This window comes from Micromys minutus (assembly GCF_963924665.1).
Source record: "Micromys minutus genome assembly, chromosome: 15".
NCBI lineage: Eukaryota > Metazoa > Chordata > Mammalia > Rodentia > Muridae > Micromys > Micromys minutus.
Window position 1 is genome coordinate 51,102,177 of NC_137984.1, and position 21,856 is coordinate 51,124,032.

General features: G+C 43.9%; 1 protein-coding gene across 2 annotated transcripts in view; it reads left to right on the forward strand.

Annotated features, from left to right (window-relative positions):
• STOML3 (stomatin like 3) overlaps positions 1-12,288 on the forward strand; it is a gene marked incomplete at both ends in the record, with an annotated part of 28,945 nt that extends 16,657 nt beyond the window's left edge. For both annotated transcript variants that reach the window (XM_080929146.1, XM_080929147.1), the window contains 6 exons: positions 4,512-4,615; positions 4,696-4,768; positions 6,385-6,467; positions 8,099-8,302; positions 10,238-10,372; positions 12,064-12,288. In XM_080929146.1, coding sequence (XP_080785272.1) covers positions 4,512-4,615; positions 4,696-4,768; positions 6,385-6,467; positions 8,099-8,302; positions 10,238-10,372; positions 12,064-12,288 — 824 coding nt within the window. The remainder of the gene's footprint in view (positions 1-4,511; positions 4,616-4,695; positions 4,769-6,384; positions 6,468-8,098; positions 8,303-10,237; positions 10,373-12,063) is intronic.
• Between the last annotated feature and the right edge of the window lie 9,568 nt (positions 12,289-21,856).

The following is a 21,856-nucleotide window of genomic DNA, read 5'->3' on the forward strand; positions in this document are numbered from 1 at the left end:
CACAGTGATGTAAGTGGGCACACCATGGAGGGGTGTCCCCCAAACTATAGAAAGCATGGAAAACTCAGCTACCAGTGGTCAGGAACTTAGGTGCCAAGCCTGGTCTGCTGAGTGCCACTGCAGCATTTGGGTCTTTTCATTAACAGTGGGGCCAGGGCTCTGGAGGGAGGAGTCCATAAGGAGGGGCGCTCATGGTGTTCATCCCAACTAACTATGATTGAGAAGGTCCTATTGCTGTTACTGTTGAGATGGGTTGCTGCTACGTAGCTTAGAATAGATTTTAACTCACTGACCTGGCACAGCTGCACACATGCTAGGGTTATCAGCGTGAACAACCTTGCACAATTCTAATGGGCAGTTCTAAACTTTCCTGTTCTTGTTCTTCCTGTTCTTGTTCTTCTTGTTCTTCTCCTTCTCCTTCTCCTTCTTCTTCCTTCTTCCTTCTTCCTTCTTCCTTCTTCCTTCTTCCTTCTTCCTTCTTCCTTCTTCCTTCTTCCTTCTTCCTTCTTCCTTCTTCTTCTTCTTCTTCTTCTTCTTCTTCTTCTTCTTCTTCTTCTTCTTCTTCTTCTTCTTTTTCTTCTTCTTTTCTCCTCCTTTTCCTGTTCCTCCTTCTCCCCCTCTTCTTCCTCCTTTCCCTCCTGATTCTTTTGCTTCTTCTTAATCTTCTTAACCTTTTCTTTTTTTCTTTCTCTTCCTCCTTTCTCTCCTTTATGTGTCTGTCTGTCTATCTATCTATCTATCTATCCATGTATGTATGTATGTATGTATGTATGTATGTATCTATCTATCTATCTATCCATGTATGTATGTATGTATGTATGTATGTATGTATGTATGTATGTATGTATCTATCCATGTATGTATGTATGTATCTATCTATCTATCTATCCATGTATGTATGTATGTATGTATGTATATATGTATGTATGTATGTATATATGTATGTATGTATGTATGTATGTATCTATCTATCTATCTATCTATCTATCTATCTATCTATCTATCTATCTATCCATCCATCCATCCAAGAATTAGAGTCTGGGATGACAGCACAATAGGTAAAATGTTTGAGTCTGGATGCCCAGGACCCATGTAAAGGCCTGGTTACATTGCCCATGCCTGTAATTCTAACCCCAGTGCTGATGGAAGGAGGCAAACAAAGACTGCACAATCTCTGGGGAGCAGAGTGTTGCCGAAACGGCTGACTCTAGATTCAGTGAAAAATCCTATCTCAAAAAATAAGGACAGAATAATAGACACCAATATCAACCTCAGCTCTGCAAAGATGCATGTACAGGCACGTGCATGCACATACACACACACACACACACACACACACACACACACACACACACACGTACACTCAAAACCCTGAATGACTGTCATGATTTCACCACCTCTCTGGTGGGGCTCTAATTCCTTTATATACATTGTCTTAGCAACACCCGCCAACTATCTGTTACTGTAATCTTTTGGCAGTGCTCTTGTGGAAGCAGATCATGTGATTGTTGTGGTGTCCCTGGCTTTGCTGTACAGCTGTCTTAGAATATGTGGCCGCCTGACCCAAGGCCTGGGTTTTCAGCTCTGCTCACATCCTGACTGCCCACAGGCTAGTCCTGCTAATGTTCTTTCTGAGTGGGTGGGCCAAGCACTGAATTTTCCATTTCAGAACTAGTTGGCTCTTAGGCCTTTATTTGGATCTCCAGTCTTTATGCAATGTTTAAAAAAAATTAAAGCATGGTGTAAAATGTCAGTGAGTATGAAACTTAGATGTTTAGTTTAGGAGACTAAAAATTGAAAGGGACAATAGGCAGACTATGTATGAAGTACAGGAGAGTAAACACTATTTTCAAAAGACACCACAGGAATGCCCACCCAACGACCCATAGGAGAACAGATTGTCACCTCTAGTGACAAACGTGTATGTAAAGACTCGAAAATCTGCCTATAAAGACAAATCAATGACAGTCATTTTTCTTCTCTAGATGAATGTGGAGCTGAGAAGGAGGTATTTTAGGGGGAATGTAAGTCCTAAGCTTTGAGTTTTTCCAGTGGGAATTCATGTACAGGCAGTATTAATACTAAAAACCAATAGCAACTAGGATATAGTAATCATTCCTTGAGCATACCAGCACCCAATGCTTTGCATTTTATCTGCAGCTTGTATTACATTTATTTATATGTGGATGCTTTCACACACCACAGTACTGACATGGAGGTCAGAGAGCAACTTAACAGAGCTGGCTCTTTCCACCACAAGGGTCCCAGAGTCAAACTGGGGTCACCAGGTCATTTCACCAGACCCAGGTTGTCCTCTTAATTGCACCTTGGAGCAGTTCCATGACTTCAAAGGTTGGTGTTTCAGAAATTTTAGGTTTAGAGTAGGCAGGCAAGCTATTGTGTCCATAATGTAATCTTAGATTATTTAGACTCTGTCTAGAATACTCACTAAAATGCTATTAATCAACAGCTTTGAGCTAGGCATAATGGCACATACCTCTAATTCCAGTACTTGGGAAGCAGAGGCAGTTGGATCTCCGTGAGTTTGAGTCCAACCTGGTCTACAGAGAAAGTTCCAGGACAGCTAGAGCTACAGAGTCCCTGTCTAAATAAGTAAAAGGTTTTAAAAAGAATGGAGGGTTTTAATAATGACTGTGTATCTAAATCAAAAGAATTCATTTTACCAAGTCTGGAACCGTCTGCAGCATGGGCTCAGGCTGCGCAGGAGGCGCGGGTGCCAATGGTGCGGAGGTCCTCACATTCCCTCAGGGACATTGGCTATTGATTATATTATAAATCTCTATCCTAACACACACAATACCAGGGATTTATTCTAAGTGCTTATATGCTCACACACACACACACACACACACACACACAGAGAGAGGGGGGGGGGAGCTTAAACACTTGTATCACATAACTGCCCATAAAAGCAAAACCCATAACTCTTAATTTAAAAAATGTATCTCAGGTCCCAGTGTACCAGTGGAAGGCACCAAGGTGACCTGGGTAGTGGACAAGGAAGACAGTGGTGATGGGCAGTGGGGCAGCTGGGAGGTGACCTGGGTAGTGGAGAAGGAAGACAGTGGTGATGGGCAGCGGGGCAGCTGGGGTTGCCAGGGTGGTGGAGAAGGAAGACAGTGGTGATGGGCAGCTGGGGTTGCCAGGGTGGTGGCATCTAGCAAATACAACTAGTTCTGATGTTCAGGTGAAGGATATGACTCCATCAGAAGAGATTTGGGGATGGAAATGAGGTGCTGCCGAGCAAAAGGGACTACACACAGGAGGACTGCAAAGGAGACAAAATGATGTAAAGAATTCCAACATGAATTCGGCCAGATATGTACGTTGTATGAACAAAACATGATTAACAGGACTGAAGCTACAGGGCATTCAGTGGTTGAGGTCATACTTGAAATCAGTTTCTTCTGCTACAAAGCAATTTGACAAATCCCTAGATTTCCTATCCATTTGTAAAGTGGGAATAATAGGGTGTACATATATGTACACACAAACACACACACATGCACACACACGAGAGAGACTGACAGAGACAGAGAGATAAACACATACAGATGCACAGATATACATATACAGACACGTGCACATATACATGCATGCACACATGCATGTGTGTACACTCAGAGAGAAGAGATACAAACAAACACACATACAAATACATACACACATACATATATACAATCATACATACAGGCAGACACACACACACAACAGACATATATATATATACACATACAGATATAGACATACAAACTCGCACACATACACACACAGGCACGTAGATACAGGCATATACACAGACACAACACATTAATGCATGGGTCAGGACCATGTAAACATATAGCATTTAGTCTTCATTGGATCTTCCAGGGTAAGTAACTTCTATCCTCTTCTTACTGACAGTGAAGACACCCAGAGAGCCTCTTTTGGAATTTTCTGTGTAAAACCCTGGAGTCAGTACTTGAGAGACTTTGCATAGAAGCTCACACCCAAGGGTTCTAAGATGCTCTCCCACAGGCACACCACTCTCCTCCCTGGGGATAATAGCACCTCCTGACCTATCTCAGGGCTTGTTTTAAACTTCATCTGGGGAATTCAAGGGCCCCAAGAACCTGATGGTTCTGATAGAAGTGGTTCATGGTCATGTTCTGAGACATGTTTTTGTGTTTGGATAATGATAAACCACGCTGGTCATATGGAAACATAATACTTATTATCTCTGTTGATTGCCAAATGGCCTCTTGGAAGGGGCAGATCGATTTAACTTCTAAGTACCACCACAAAACATTCTCTATGTGTGGTGTGTACATAGAGGGGGCGGGGCTTTACAATCTGCGTGCAACTAGACTTAGTGTGGATGGATTTAGGTTTGTTCTTCACTCCTGCCTGGCTGGGGATGTGTCAGGACACACTGCCTCCTCACCGATGCTGCCTGGGATCTTTGCTAAGAATCACTTAGATTACAAGCTTTCTTCTCTCTCACTTCCCAGGAACCAACAAAAGCCAGCTTGGTGTATGCGGCTGGATTCTGTGTTCTCTTTCCTTCCTGTTGATGCTCATTACCTTCCCAGTCTCCATATGGATGTGCTTAAAGGTAACGCCCTGAAAAATAAATGGGTATCTTCCCATAAACTGACAGCTATCACGACTAAAGGTTCTCCCTTATTCTCTCAGATCATTAAGGAGTATGAGCGTGCTGTTGTCTTCAGACTGGGACGCATCCAAGCTGATAAAGCCAAGGGACCAGGTACAGCAGAGACTATTCACACTGTTACCACCACCAGAGCATCTAATGAGGGTCCAAGAAAAACCGTAGAAAGCAGGAGTCCTTGTGTCTTAGGTAGTAGACAGATGCGGCTTCATACAGCATATTAGTGGAAGAGACCGTGAGTCTGAGCATTCTGAAATACGAACCTGCTGTATAACTCACACCCTGAGTAGTCCAACAAATGGATCACATTGAGTGGATGTCATTTATTTCCAGTGCTATGATTAGCCAAGTCCTGGGAACAAGGAAGAGAGTGAATGGCCCCTGTGGACCATTAAACTACTCACATACACACACACACACACACACACACACACACACACACACAGATAACATGTAACATAACTTATGTATAAAACATTTATCAACACATCAGTGCTACAGACTACCAATCAAGAATAACCTCGCTCTCTCTTTCGCTTCAGTCTGATGGGTTCAAGGTTATAAGTTAAAATAAAACTGGAGCAGGGACAGAGGCAGAGTAGCTACCCCTGGGAGAACCTCAGAGGAGAACGTGTCCCTCTTAAATGAATTCTCCCGAAAGATTTCTCTGCTAAGAGTCCCAGGATAATAAACCCCGTCATGCACGTCCCCGGGGCTAACGGGTTATCTCAGAACGTCATGAGGGCCAGAGGGAAACAAACCAAATTGCTAACACTTCTGCCAATAGCAAATCATCCTTTAGTAATAAAAGTGTTAATGAGAAGAGCAATCATATCCGGCTCTCATGGATGCCTGGCATAGTCCTAGGCATGGTTGAACACACACACACACACACACACACACACACGCACACACACAGACTATTGCTGATAAAGAGCACAGATCTCAGCAGTAGGAAAAGACCCAGTACCCTCAGATGGGATTTCTTACGTTGCCTCACCCTGACCCGCTCTAAGCCCTGCACTTACTGCTTGGAATCAGAAGTAATACCATTGCACTTGAACAAGCTCTGGAGACACGGCTGTTCTCGGGTCTGTGGTGTGCTGTTGGCAGGGAATCTGAGCCCCTGGAAGACTGCCCGTGCTCTCCTGCTGAGCTACCGCAAGCATTAAACATTTTATTTTGTAAATGTTTGAGAAAACTCTAGGTTGTCGGAGCTGGGTTTGGGTTTCCTATGTAAGCTGGGAAGGACATGTAATCTCTTACCTCAGAATCCATCCTCAGAGACTGGATGAAGGACTGTAATACAGTCCTTCAGCATTGACGATGGTACGGAGACTGTTGCCAATCCCACAGCTCATAGGAAAGCTGAACCTAACTCTTGATCATCAGGAAACCAATTTCCTAAACACCCCCTTTAAACTAACCTCAGAATAAATGCTTACGTCAAAATAGATTACCTAAGAATAACAAAAATGTAAAACATGTATGTCCGGGACCTTAGTGTTCTGCCAAAGGCCCTTAACTTCTAAGTAGTGATCCGACTTTAATTATTGGCTGGTCACAATAAGTCACCTTCACCTAAGTTGCTCACACTGAAAATCTGAGAAATGTACACAGCATTACTATAACAATGCCCAGCATATCTGGATGACTGTCCTTGTCACTCTTTTGAATAGATCAAACTTTAAATCAGTTTTATTCTTTTAAAGGCTTGATCCTGGTCCTGCCTTGCATTGATGTGTTTGTCAAAGTCGATCTGCGAACGGTTACTTGCAATATTCCTCCACAAGAGGTATGGAATTAAACAAGTTACTGAAAATAAGACTGTGCACAGGTTCTCGATGACAGGGGTGTCATTCTAACCTGCCAGAGAAAGGATGACTTAATTCCCACCCCTACCCCAGGGCCTGCACGAATTGCTACGAATGGCTTTGCCTTGCTAAATGGGAATGGGTTGGAAGGGAAAGGCCGGAAGGGTGAGGACTGGCAGGGAAGTGGGATGGAGCAGGAAGCTGGAGATGGAGGGTGAAGGCAGGAAACTAAGTGGAACTGCTGGAGGACAGGGGCTGGTTAGGCTCAACTCGCCACCGCCTTCTCAGGGGACCTTTAGAAATAGCAGTATGACTTATCTTTTATTTCTGCTGTTCATATTTGGTGTGTTTGTGTGTGTGTGTGTGTGTGTGTGTGTGTGTGTTGGAACAGAAAGGGTATCTGAACAGTACAGAGGCTGCATGGGACTCACCTGAGTTTGAACTTCAAATAATTCAGCTTAGTGTGAATCATGATCCAAACCAGTAACTGAGCGCTGAAGAAGAGGAAGCAATATTGACTAGCATGTTGCCCTCTAGTAATCAGAGGCATCTAGAAAGAAAAGAAAATGCAGGAAAGATGGAGGACTGGGGATGGCCAAAGGGATAAAGCAGGCAGAAAACCAGTCAAGGCCCACATATCTACTAGTTATCTTGGGCTGTCAGAAGGCATGGGTACCAGCTTCAGATGTGAGCCACTTCATCTCAAACACCAGAACATCAAAAGACTCTTGTGGGTCTACAATGGACAGTTTCAGTTTTCAGGTTCTGGTCCATGTCCTCCTAGAGGGAGCAGGGGAGAAAGAGATAGAGAGATAAAGATGGGGGGGGAGAGAGACAGAGAGACAGAGACAGAGGAAGCAAGAGGCAGAGAGACAGAGACAGATGGGGGGGGGAGGAAAAGGGAGAGGGAAGAGAAAGACAGAGACAGATAGAGGGGGGAAGAGGAAGAGGAAGAAGGAGAGGGAGGGAGAGAGGGAGTAGGAGAAGGAGAGACAGAGAGAACATCACACTTTTCAGAATGCCTGGTGCAGAACATCTGTAAAGTATTTGCTTTGCTTGAGACTACAACATGGTCTCTGGTGCCCTCTGTGTTTCCTAGGAAGCATTGCTTCTTCTTTTGATTTGAACTACATACCCGTAGACAACAGGATACAAATTCTATGTCTGTTTGGAAGGATAAGATAGTAGGGCTTTATGCCTGTGGGATGTAAGAATTTCCCAAGTCAAATGGTTCTCAACCTCCAGGGGTTTACATACCAGATATCCTTCATGTCAGATATTTACATTATGATTCATAACAGTAGCAAAATTATAGATAGGAAATAGCAATGAGACAGTTTTATTACTGGGGGGGTCACCAAAACCTGAGGAACTATATTAAAGGGTCACAGAATTAGGTAGATTGAGAGCCAATGCTCTAAACTGAAGCTACAGGTACAGGTAGGGACCAAATCTGTGCTGTCTCTAGCTGTGAGATGTTACTGGACATGTTTGGCAACTGCTAGCCTGAGTTGCCATTAATGATGTCCTCCTGCAAGGGAAGACTCTGGTTGGCTGCCTCTAGGCCTTGCAACATAATACAACATGGGCCCACCCTGTCTATGCTTTGCAGATCCTCACAAGAGACTCTGTGACCACCCAAGTGGATGGAGTAGTCTATTACAGGATCTACAGCGCCGTCTCAGCCGTGGCCAACGTGAATGATGTTCACCAGGCCACGTTTCTGCTGGCTCAGACCACTCTGAGAAATGTCTTAGGGACACAGACCTTGTCCCAGATCTTGTCTGGGAGAGAAGAGATTGCACATAGCATCCAGGTAAAGACATGAGTACTCACAGCTCATATCCTGAGGTTCCTCACCCCAGGTCACTGACCACCACTCTCACTACTGCAGAGCAGACTCCCCCACACAGGGAGAGTTGCATTCTTAAGATGGGGTTCCTTTCCTCCAGTAATACCATCTATCACCAAAAAGCACAGATTTAAAGGTTTGCACGAGGATAGAGAGATAGCTCAGCTCTTAAGTGCACAGCACCCACATGGTTCCCCATAACCCTCTGTTCCAGGGGATCTGATGCCTTCTCCTGGTCCCCCTGGGAACCAGGCATACATGTTATGTATAGACATACATTAAATGTTTTCCTGGAGAAAGAAGCTTTGAGCTCCTATCTTTTATCTTTAAGTTAGAAATTATGAACAAACACTGTATGCTTAACCTTTTTTAAAAAGGTTACAAGTCATCTTTATTTTCAGTTTAAACTACCCTAAAGGAAGTACAAGCATCACCAGGGAGACCCGGACCCTTACATTTTAGTGGAGTAAAGCAGGAAGGTTCATTTGAGACAGTGACCTCACACGATGGCCAGGATCACCTATAAAATAATAGCCATCAAACGGGGTACAAACCTGGCCTTGCCAGTGCCACAATTCAGTTTATAAATAGCATCTTGGTATTTTCTTATGTCCACGACTTTGTCTGATTGTGAGCCTCCTCTCTGTAAGTTAGAAGGAAATTCACTCCGAATCCTTCGTGGCTCCCTGTGCAGCCTGTAAGGCAGGGTGGACAAGCACCCGTCAGCTTTGCCTAAGGACATCAGTAAGAACTCTGAACATTGAACAACATTCCAAGGCCAGATCTCAAGCATCTTAGGCAGTCTCACCAACTCCCGTGGTCCCGTAAAGTCACAGCCAGCAGGATCGAGACTACTGGTTGTTTGGTAGCCAAGTTCTCAGCCCCTCCTCCTCTTTAGACTTTTGTCATTCTTGTTTGTCTCTAGAGTGACCTGTAACATGTCTTCTACAATTTAAAGTCTTCATAAAAGGACTGATTTTTAAGATGTATTAAAAATATGTTCTAAAACATCTCTTGCTTTAAAATGTTAGTATCTTACTGCTCCAAGGCAGAGGCTTAAGAAAGCAAGACAGGGGCTGGAGAGATGGCTCAGTGGTTAAGAACACTGACTGCTCTTCCAGAGGTCCTGAGTTCAATTACCAGCAACCACATGGTGGCTCACAGCCCTCTGTGATAGGATCTGATGCCTCTTCTGGTGTGTCTGAATACAGCTACAGTGTGCATATATATATATATATTTTTCAAATATTTGAGAAAAAACGTCAGTGATGACCACTAGGTCATTATGTGCATTACTTCCAACCCACACGACAAAGCTGACAGGAAGCCTGGGTGAGAAAACCTGGGCCTTATTATCAAGGGTTATCAAGCTGATGCAGTGATCCACAGCTGCTAATAGTACTGCCAGGACAAATCCAGGCTGTCTGAGAAGCCTATGCACTGACATCAGAACACTTGCTGAAGTCTGCAAGGATGTCATCTAATTTCTTGGAGGTTATAGGGTGAACTCTTACAGTTGACCAATATGTGTTATGTCAAAATCTTGTGTATAAGAGTTTTCTCTTTAGACCCAATCTCATGTATCCCAAATGAGCCTTGAATGTCCCCATATAACTGAGGATGGCCTTGAACTTGTGATTCTCCTGCCTCTGCCTTCCGAGTGCTGCGACTGCAGGCATAAGCCTGGAAATCAAACCCAAGGCTTTTTGCTTGATATGCAAGTTCTCCACCAACAGAGCCACACCCCCTCAGCTCTAGATTTGTACATGAAGCCTTCAGGAGATCCACTTCAATTTCTAATGTGATCAATGAGCTCAGAAAAGGCAGCCTCCCCAAACATACCAGGCACTGGGGTCAAGTCACATGTCTTCTGATCAACGCCCTTTCTTCTGGAAACAGACCTTGCTTGATGATGCTACCGAGTTATGGGGAATCCGAGTGGCCAGGGTGGAAATCAAAGATGTCCGGATTCCTGTGCAGCTACAAAGGTCCATGGCAGCTGAGGCTGAGGCTACCCGGGAAGCCAGAGCCAAGGTAAGAAAGAAATGCTGTTAGCATGAAGGGAACTAGAATGAATCTGAAGGAAGAATAGAATCCCAATTACTGTTCCAAAGAGGTTCTGTCCACAGATTTATCTTTCCTGAGAAATTCTCTAAAAGACAGTGAGCAGCTTGTGTCCCCTGAGGAAGCTTGGTAGTGGCATCTTCAGCAACATGTGGACAAAACATGGCCACTGGTTTCTGGAGAAGGCATTTTGGATCCCTTGAAGCAGAGCCCAGGGCCATCTGAGAACCACCATCATTTTAAAACTGACATTTCAGAAATGACCAACCTGGTGCTTAAGTCTTAAGCATTGCTAATTGAGCATGATCACTGTTACTGAATTTAAAAGAATGACTAAATACAAGGTGGGTTGGGATTTGAACGTGTGAAACTCAGCTTGGCACCAAATGTTCTAGAATCTGCTGTCTCCTTTGTTTCTGTGTATATTGATTGAAGTGTGAGAGACTAGAAATCTCCAGGTGTTACTTATAGGAAACCCACCTGCTTTCTCTCTGCTCCTTCCTCAGCCCCATCTTCTCTGTCTGCTGACTAGCGATTCCTGTGGCCCATGAAAAGCAAGTACCCACAGATGGGTCAGTTGAGCTCTGGCCAGAGTTCCTCTTAGGTTATCTCAGAATTTAGAAGAGCAGTCAGAAGAGAGGGTCCCAGGGAAAATTATCGGGCTAGGGCTCATTGCTGATATGATCAAAGTCTGAGAAAATAGAAACAACTCTGGCACCATACAAATGAGACTAACTCAGCAACAGACCAAGAGAGGCAGGGAGATGACTCCGCAGGGAAAAGCACGTGCCGTGCAAACCTGACCACCTGGGATGGAGCCCTGTAACCCACTGTACGGGGTCTCAGACATCCATGCGCATGTTGTGGTGTGCCTGCAACTCACTCACACACACACACAAACATAATAATAACAACAACACACACACACAATAATATCAACAACAATGATAGTTATATAAAATATGTTATTTTGCAACAGCAACAACAAAAACAGTTCAAGGAGACTTTGAGGTTTGGATTCCTCCAAAAAATAAATATAAACAAATAATGAAATCCCAAGGGGCCTCAAGTACATTCCCAGGTTAGATGGTCAAATCTTCATTTGCTCAAATGACACTGCATTTATCTGTTTGAAAATCAAATTTGATGACTAATAATTTGCAAAGTATTTATCCCTAGTGTCCTAGTCTACTTCTCTGTTGGTGTGATAAAGGACCACAGCGGAAGCCAACCTGAGGCTGTGGAGGAGTGCTGCTCTCTTGCTCGTTCCTCATGGCTTGCTTTTTACACAGCCAGGACCATCCGCTCAGTGATGGCCCTGCCCACAGAGGGTGGCCCCCATGTCAATCATTACTAATAATTGAAAAGCCCCACAGACTTGCACATGGGCAATTTAATGGCAGCAATCCAGAAATTAAGGTTCCCTCAAGTAGACAAACAAACGACCAAATCAAACCAAAACAAAACCACCAGCTAACCAGCACAGCTCACTCGATCTGTGAAACATTTGAATCTTCTCAACTCTTCTAGGATGTGGAAAATCTTGTCTTTGCCAAGAAAGTAAGCAGGGTTAAACACAGGTGACAAATTGGGGACATGAGCTCGGAAAAAGAAAGCTACAGATACCTTGCAGCTGTCAACCCCTGCTTCTCTCATTTTAGGTTCTGGCAGCCGAGGGAGAAATGAACGCTTCTAAGTCTCTGAAGTCAGCTTCCATGGTGCTGGCCGAGTCCCCAGTCGCCCTCCAGCTGCGGTACCTACAGACCTTGACCACGGTGGCCACGGAGAAGAATTCCACCATTGTGTTTCCCCTGCCTATGAACATACTTGAGGGCATTGGTGGCATCAGCTATGACAACAATAAGAAGGTCACCGCTAAAGCCTGAGGTCTTCCAAGTAACCTCCTGCTGCTTAGAAAGGCCTTTCTGTACCATGAAGAAGTCAGCCATTAGACACACACACACACACACACACACACACACACACATACACACACACACACACACACACACACTCACACACACACACACACACACACACCACATGTGCACGCGCACCATGAAAGCTACAGTAACTCCACGGCTAGCAGAATTTCCAGAAAGAGAGAGACATAGAAACTGCACAAATAAAAACAAAATCGAGAGCCCTGCACTACATTTATTTAAAGGCATAACCAATATTCAATATTCATATGTAATTAGTTAGTGGTTGTCCCTGACTATCAACAGGGACTCTCTCAGGAGGGACGGAGATTCTAGGTGACTGTGATAAGAACTTTAGAATTTAAGCTTCCATGGAGAAGGACCCTAGGTCATTTGTAAAGAGGAACAGATACTGCATTTGTGCTAAGCATCTGCTTCTCTGTTCCAATAAAATGACTTGCTCTAGTTCAAGTAAGAGAACTCAAGGCTGAAAGTTAGGACCGATCCGAACGTAGAGAACAGAACCCAGCCGCAGCATAACAGCAGCGAGGGCAAAGGTACCAGCTCAGGCCCAGCTCTCTTGACACCCTCAATGTCCTGTTAAAGTGTTCGCCCTGCTCAGCACACTCACACATTTGTCAGGGCCAGAGGCACAAGGCAGGAGACCACAGGGTAATTTGGTTACTTGTAAGACCTTTGCAGCCACTGGGGAGGTCGGTCTGTGAATTGCATGTTTTCACTCTGCAAGTCCCAAGAGCCACAGTGATTAAGATCTGTTTGTAATCTTTCCCTAGCTCCAACAACTTATTGCAAATTTAAAAAAAGTCATAGAAAGTGAACGTGATTTTTAAAATTGCTTTAATAGAGTTTACTTCATTGCTAAGGCGTGGTTTTTCTTCTGGGATACGTTTTGAAAAATTAGATATATTTTCTTCTATTTTGCTTTTCCATGTATTTAGTCTTGGTGTGTACTATGTCATTCTGGCTGGCTTGGAGCTGGCGATATAGATTTGTTCTTTAATCCCAGCACTCTAGAGGCAGAGAGTCAGGAGGATCTCTGAGACTTGAAAGTTCCAGGGCAGCCAAAGCTACATAGTGAGATCCTGCCTTGAAACAAGACAAGACAACTTCAAGTGACTCCGCCTCTTAACATTAATGGTGATTATTTCTTTAGTACATTTATAACGTTTGCTTTTACTGAAGGCTGAATAACAAAGACACCCCCTGGAGATAAATAAACTGCTTGACTATAAAGAGGCTGAATCTTGGATCATAGACCACCAAGGATGATGTTCTAACATGTCCCCACCCTCAGCCACAGAGACTGGGCCAAGGCTCTGGGGGGGGGGGGGGACTGTAAATAACATCTCTTAGCTGTGAAGCAGGACTTGTTTGCAGTCAGTCATTGTGTCAATATTCAAGAGGGGCAAAGAACCCATGTCACGTGATTCAATTGTCTCACCAATTGCCATCTGATATTAGGGTTCTGGGACCCCAAAGAATTGAACAGAGGCACACAGATGCATCCGAAGTGGGGCTGGGTCATTGAGAAAATTATCTTGGTGCTAGAGCACTTGCCTGGTATGTATGTGGCCCTAGGTCAGTCGCCAGTAGGGGAGTGAGGTCGCACACAAACAAACCAAAAGGAAGATGAGAGAGTGGGAACGCATTTCTCATTCTAGGGGAATAGTCAAGGACCACACCAGGTAAGAAACAAACAGGTGCGTGCACATAAAGTCAGTGTTGTGTGAAATCTGAATTTTTCTGACTCTCAGGTAGCAAGCTGTACGCTCATACAAGAAAGCCCGGTGTGGTTAAATGTGAAAGCAACTTCTGAGTTTGGCTTGCATCCCCTGCCCCTCAGCCCCCAGCTTCCTGGGCTGGGCTGAACCCTTCTTTGCAGCCCAGCACAGCCGCTAAGCTAGCCATCCACCTGGTGCTCACAGTGTGTAAGGGGCCCACGGGTGGGCACAACCATTAAGGCAGCTGTGTCTGCAGGGGGCCAGAAGAACAGCTGTGAGACAAATTGTGCAACAGTTTCCATCCTGTAGTTGTTACATTTCTCCTGACTATTTCCAAATACCTGACAGCCCGGGGAAGAAAGAGGGGGTTTGGATTTGGCTGCTTAAAGACAGGCAGTGGAACAAGAGCCAGCAGCTGGGAAGCCAGATGAATGCCTGAGTGCCTGAGCTTCTAGACAATGGCATAGTGCTGCCCACATCCGGGGTGGCTCTCAGAAAAATACCTGTTCTCTGGAAAAACCCTCACTGACGTATTCAGCAGTGTGGCGTGTGTCCTAGGGAGTTTTAAGTCCAGTTAAGTCAACGGTCACCTATTGTTGTGGATTTGGTCTAAAGCGATTTGTATTATGTTCATTTGGTCCCCCAAGCTGCATGAGAATTCAAAACGTCCCCACGGAAGATGGCCCCAGTTGGTTTTGATTGGTAAATAAGGTTGCCAGCAGCTAATGGTTGGGCAGAGAGACAGAGGTCGGATTTTAGGGTTTCTGGACAAGGGACTGAGGAAGGAGCAGGAAGAGAGGAAGCCGCAGTGCCGGGGAAGGAAGAGAGACACCAGGCCTGAGAGGGGGGACACAGAGATAGTCCTTCACATAGGTGCCGGGGAACGCAGCCGAGGGGCTGGAGGTCTGGGTCCGGGGTAACAAAGATAGAATGTAGATTTTAATAAGTAATAACTCGGGAATGTCGGAGGTGCACATCAGCCATGTGGAAGTTAGGTAGTGGCCCCAAAGATAAAGGCTGCACGCGAATGTGTGTATGTGCGTGCGTGCGTGCGTGCGTGCGTGCGTGCGTGTGTGTGTGTGTGTGTGTGTGTGTGTGTGTGTGTGTGTTTCATTTGGGAACCCAGAAGACAGGGACGGGTATCGAGGCAAGGCCAGTAACCTTAATTGGGTTCAGCTACAACCCATTGGAAGGGTTAAGAAAAGGCTGGATAAATAGTTTGAACTCTTCTTTTTGCACATGCTCCCTTAAAGATCTCTTCCCAGGTAATGATCCTGGATATGCCTCTGTCCTGCTCAACTTCCTGTATAATCTTCCATTGTTTAAAAGTTTTGTGCTTTGTTTGTTTCTGCTTTGAAGCTTGTCATGTTTACATTGTGAGTGGCACCTTATGCTGAAATACACTTTTGAGTTGTGAGAGGGGGCAGAGATTGTCAAAGACCACCGGCAAGCTTCTGATAAGACAGTATTCCGGCTTGGTTGAAGGGAGGCGGAGCTGGCACATGCGCATTTCACCCTCCTGCCCCATCAGTTGGTTTCTTCTCTTGCTTGGTGTGTCTTGGCTTTTTTCTTAAACATGGGAGTCTTTGGAGTGACTCTTAAGGAGGATCACATTTCCCAGTGTGTGTATGCTTGGTGGTTCTGGGTTCTTGCCTCTCTCTGGTCCTCGCCCCATGACTTCCTGAAGGCCCTGTGGCCCCGACATTTCCCACTGCAAAGGCCGATTGCTGTTCTTTCTTTCTGGAAGCCTGATTGGACCCGAGTGCTTTCGGTGCACACTGTATCTTTCCGGATACCACATGGCCGTTTTTGTCCATCATCTTTACAACGTTGAAAGTCTTTGGACAAAGCAGTGAATTCTTTTTCTTCTGTTTCACCTTCTTTACCCTGTTGTTCCCTTTTCTTGGGATCGCACTATGGTATCTGAAGTAGGATATGCTTGGGATTCTTTTATTAGTAAATAATGGTGACTTCGTGGTGTAAAAAAGAACCTAACCTAATTGATACAAAGTAAATTGCGGTCTCCTTCAGGGATTCTTGGTCTCGTTAATAAAATAATTTTAAAATGGAGGATAATTTTACTAGAGTTTATAAGAAAGATTCCAGAGCAGGCAAACTGTAAATTTCAGTTGCTGCCCAGAGAAGGGGTGGAGAACCGAGAAGCCCTTGCCATTTAAGTTGGCATGGGAGTTAGACACACAGCAATCAGGCGTTCACATGGCACGGAGCGTGGTTCTAGAAAGCAAGGAAGTCAGAAAAGTTGGCGAGAAGCTAAAAGAAGAAAAACATGCTTAGAAAAGAAACAGAAGGGTAATAAGTTGCGTTTTCCTAAGTACTTCAAAAAGTAGGCAAACCAATGACTTACTTATGTGGCCCATAAACTTCTGCACTGGGAGGCCGTGGGGAGCAGGTTCTGGGAAGGGAAACTAGTGTCAGATTAAAGGATATTTCACCCAGAGCGATTCCTTAGCAAGGGGTTGGCTCTTCACAACTAAAATGTTAAGGTCAGGCCAGAAATTCTCTTCTCTTGGATTTATCTGCCCTAGCAGAATTACCACTGACTTATGTGAGGTCAGGACTAGGATAACCAGTCTACCTTGGTAGTAAAGACCAGAAGGGTGGATTCATCCTCATCAGAGATGCTAGGCCAGGTTTCCTAATCATATCAGGGTCTAAACCTGCTCCTATCGACAAAGGAGCAGTGAGTTCAAACGTGTTTCATTGAAAAATATATGTCGCCAGGCTCGGCCTTCTGTCATATCTGCCCCTCTGCAGGTGGTGGACAGGCCTGTGAGAGTATCCTCCCGAGACATGGAGCAGGTTTACTTCTTGTATCGGAAGGACAGTGGAAGTAACATACCCACCCAGGGGCATGTGTGAGCTCGGCTCCAGAACCGGAAGTTATCCTTAGCAGCCCTCAGGAGATTATCACTTTAGTACAAACAAAAAACTACACAAGCACATCATGATAAACTGCTCATCTAAACACACATATTTATAAGGACTTTTATTTATATCAATCACTATATAATTCAGAGGAAAACGTGTGGTTATATGACAAGTGTTTAAGACACAGATTTAGGAATGAATGATGCCAAGCTGCTTGTATAATTATACATCTAAGAATTAAATGTTTCTATCCAGCAAATATGCAGTACCTTAGCAAATACAAGACAGTGAGGCCCCATTGGTCTCTGAAGCATCCCATGGGAAACAGAAAAGGCTGTGAAATTCTGCAAATAATTCCATGAAACAGATGTGCCACTCAGTGTTTGCTAATAATAATACGTGTTTGCTAATGTGCTGAAAGGCATCTGTGGGGAAAGGAATTTCTTAATACAATTATAAGACCCATGTTCCTTGTCTAGAGTAGTTTTTTTTTTTTTTTTTTAAATACAACAATGGGCTTAAATACCACCTAGTTAGAACCTTAAACTCCTGCCACAAGAAAAGACCACTGTGCACTATTTGTGATAATGTGATCTACCTTACAAACTTATCTTTAATTTTAATCCAAGATCAACTTTGTACATTGTAAGCCATTCTTATTATATGCTATTTTAGTTAGTTGAAAATTCACTTTCTTTATCTCTTATCTATCTGTCTATCTATCTATCTATCTATCTATCTATCTATCTATCTATCTATCTATCTATCTATCTAAATATCTAGCTCCTGTTCTCCTGTCTCTCCTAAGGCACAGTGCTGACACTGGGGAGTATCCAGGCAGTGGAGAGAATAAATCCGTGTAGAGCTCCTCTGGGCTGTTGAAGCAGTCACACTGCCAGAGCAGGCACCATCTGGCTAACAGCGGATGAGCACTGGCTATGTAATGATTTGAACTCTAAAGACTCAATGCTGTCGATATTGTACCAGTCTCTTGGCTGCTGATCTCATTGCAAAATATTCGATTATTCTAATGAATTTTGGTCTTTGGCTTTTATTGTCAGAGATGTCTTCAAGGGCCTTTTAAATACTGTGTTGACAGAGTTTAGCTTATCTTGAGACAATAAAATGAGGTGTACATGGCCATCCTAGTCATTGAATATGATCCTTTTCTTTGGCAGAACGTTTTTGTTTTTGTTTTCTCTTTCTTGATAAGCCTTTAATGTCGTATTGAGGAAGGTTACAATATACTCTCGGGAGGCATTGACGGTGGATGGGAATGTGCACTACCTGCTGAAATGGTAAAGGTTTCACAAAGAAACACAGGCTGATGCCAAAAGTCCTCCAGAGAAAACCTTGTCCACTGTGGTAGAGAAAGAGGAACAGGGGAGGCAGGGACAGTATGTCAGTACTGGAACAGTTTCTTTCTTTTTTCTTTTTTAAAGAGCATTTTGGAACAAAACTATATAAATATATTTCTGTCAGCACTTGGTTTTTTTAAAGGTTTGATAGTATGCATTGAAAACCTTCTAGTTACCATAGCATAAAGTACATGTAAAACAAAACGTAACATGAAAATAGTCCAAGTTTTCTTGGTGTGTATAGATTGAACATAATGATTTTTAAATACCAAAAATTGCCACAAGGCTATCTTCTTAGCTCTTGAGTTATTAATGATTTAAGGACTAGGTGTACCCCACTCTGAGCTCTGAGTGGGTGCTATACACTTGTTGCTTTTTTTTTTTTTTCTAAGAAGGACCTAGGCTTCCACTTTTTGGCCTTTCTTTTCTTGAGCTTCATATAGTCTGTGAGTTGTTTCTGGGGTGTTCAGAGCTTTCTGGGGCTAGTATCCAATTATTAGTGACTGCATATTATGTCTGTTCTTTTGTGACTGGGTTACCTCACTCAGGATGATAGTCTCCAGATATATCCATTTCCCTAGGAATTTCATGAAGGCATTGTTTCTAGTAGCTGAGTAGTACTCCACTGTGTAAATATACCACAATTTCTGTATCTATTCATCTACTGAAGGACATCTGGGTTCTTTCCAGCCTTCTGGCTATTATAAAAAAGACTGCTATGAACATGGTGGTGCATGTGTCCTTATTGTATGTTAGAGTATCTTTGGGGTATATGCCCAGAAGTGGAATAACTGGGTCCTCAGGTAGAACTATATCCAATTTTCTGAGGAACTGGCAGACTGAGTTCCAAAGTGGTTGTACCAGCTTACAACCCCACCAGCAGTGGAGGAGTGCGGAATAGTTTCTTGCTGGTGTTTAACAAAGCAAAACCCTGAGCAAACATGTGAATGACAGGAAATTATGTGTATGCCATGACAGGAAAATGGAGAAAGTTCAGCTCTTCAGCAACCAAGGGACTCACAACAGTGTGCATTGTTTCACCCACTCTTGTCAGGGGATCAGTTCTCTTGCTCTCTGACACCTATGTGGTCTTTTCGTGGAAAAGGGAGGAAAACATACCCTACTATAAATGTCTACTTTATCAAAGTAGAAGTAGCCACTCAACCCTACAAACCTGTCCTCCTTTGATAGCAAAGGGGGACACAGTAGGGTGGCGGTGAACTGACGTCCCTGTCCTGAAATGTCTGTTGTTACTTTGCAGTCTTAGATCAATTCTAGGAAAATGACTCAAGGAAATATATTAACCTTTCAACCAGCACCAGAGACCCCTATGACCTTTGTGTTAATCTTGAAAATCACTCATGTTATTACCATGGGAACTACGCATGTTCTCTATCCAGAGTTGAGGTTCTCTTTTATGTGTATGCATGTGTGAGTATTGTAATAGCTGCAGAAGTTTTCTTCCAAATTATACACAGCTGAGGGCTGGTAAGCAGGTAGGCGTTTGTACCCCATTCATTCATAGTAACTTGGTGAAAACTCTTTGCATGCTTCCTTTCATTGAAGCTGTCATGATTAGAAAAGGATGCAAAAAGATGCTCATGTGGTGTCTTCCAAGGTCGGACAGTTCAAAGGCTTTCCAATTTGTAAAGCATTTATAGAATTACAATATTCTCTCTTTTTATTTTCCCTATCAAACTACTGAACTTATTTCCATACCAATGTTAAATACATTTTTTTTTTCAAAATAAACTATGCAGCTCTTTAAAGTCAAACTATGGTTGTTCCTAGAGGCACTGTAGGTGTGGCTTCTGTGCCACCTGTATGTCAGTAGGCTGCAGAGAGGAGGATGGGAGAGCTGATCCTGGGATCATGGCAGGAGACCTGGTCCTGCCCCTCACCTGCTCTAGCACTGGGGAGAGAAGGCTCTACACCTCTTCTGGGCAGCACAGTGGAGCTGGCCCTGAGGGCAGGAGAATTGGGAGAGCTGGAGGATTCACCAGTTCAAGACTTCCCAGGCCCAGATCCAGGGCATGCATTGGCCAATCCCAAATCCACCCTATAAATGAACTGCTGGAGACTGTGAAGGGGCCGGTCCTATAGATCCGAAACTACAGGATCTCCATGATACAGGGCAACAACAGAATACCCAAGAGGAGTCTCAGTGAGGTTCCACTAATGATAGTGTAGCAGAAGCCAGAGGCCTCAGCCAAACGACTCCTTGTAATGACCATTTGCAAGAAAAGAAATGTAAACAAAAGAGTATACCATGAGGCACACTGATACGAGACAGCTTCCCCAGGAGATTGTTTGTTTCTGTTGGGGAGAGGATGCAAGGATGGAGGAGGGGCTCAAGAAGAGGGGGAGATTGGGGTACATGTGAAATTCATAAACAAATAAAAAGTTTTAAAAATGCAAATTGTGATTCTGCATTTAATTCTCAGATTGTCCTTTCATGATCTTCCTTCCCAAAACAGTTAGACTCGCAACACTGATGTGTAAGAAAAGGCTGTTTGGTTTGGTTTTGAGACAGATTCCTTCTCTATTGCTCTGGCTGACCTGAAATACACCATGCAGAACCACCTGCTGCTGTCTCCTGCTCTTGGCATTAAGATTAAGAGCATGCACCACCACACCCAGACATTTTTATATTAAGTTATTATTATTATTTTATTTTATTTTTGTGACAGTATCTGTCTACCTAGCCCTGGCTGTTCTGAAACTCACTGTGGAGACATGGCTAGTCTAAACTCATAAAGATCTGTTCGCCTCTGCCTCCTGAGTGCTGAGATTAAAGGTATGAGCCACCACACCTGGCTTTACAAGTGTTTAAATGTTAACCCTGAAACTGCTGTGGTGGGAAAACATTTACAGTAAGGTGGCTTGATAAAAGTCTTTGCTGCTCACAGGAGCTTCCTTGATCCTGAACACACACGGAGTCCTTACCAATGCCAGGCTGACGGTGGAGGGCAGCAGTCTTCATACTAGTCTTTGCTTAAATGGGGTTTGCTATTATCATTGAGGTTTAAAAGAGTGGAATCTAATGCTGATGTTCTAAGAAGTTTCATTGTGGGACAGGGTCACATACAACCATCGTCGTGTCTAGAAGACACTCTATTCACCTCCCTCCAAAGACAGCCTTTCGTGATTACCAGCTGCCCGTGGCAGAACGGAGGATCAAGAGTCAGTGCTGGTTCAGGCCTGGGACCCTCTTGATGTGGGAGACTGAGGCAGGAAGACAGAAAGTTCAAGGCCAGCCAGAGCGACAGCCATTCTGGGCTAAACTGCATCAAGTCAAAACGTTAAGAAATTGAAACAATGATGAAAAATATAAGTGAAAGTCGGTGCTTGAGAGGCTGAGGCAGGAGGAATGTCACAAACTTGAGGCATCTGTGGTTTCAGAGTGACTTTGAAGCCTATCTGGGCCAGAGTAAAACCAGATTTTGTTCTTCAGAGAGCATAAACAAAAGAAAGTATATGGTAATTATGAGCAACGGTCTCATGGATTTACATATAGACAAAAGCACATTTAAGTTTATCTCT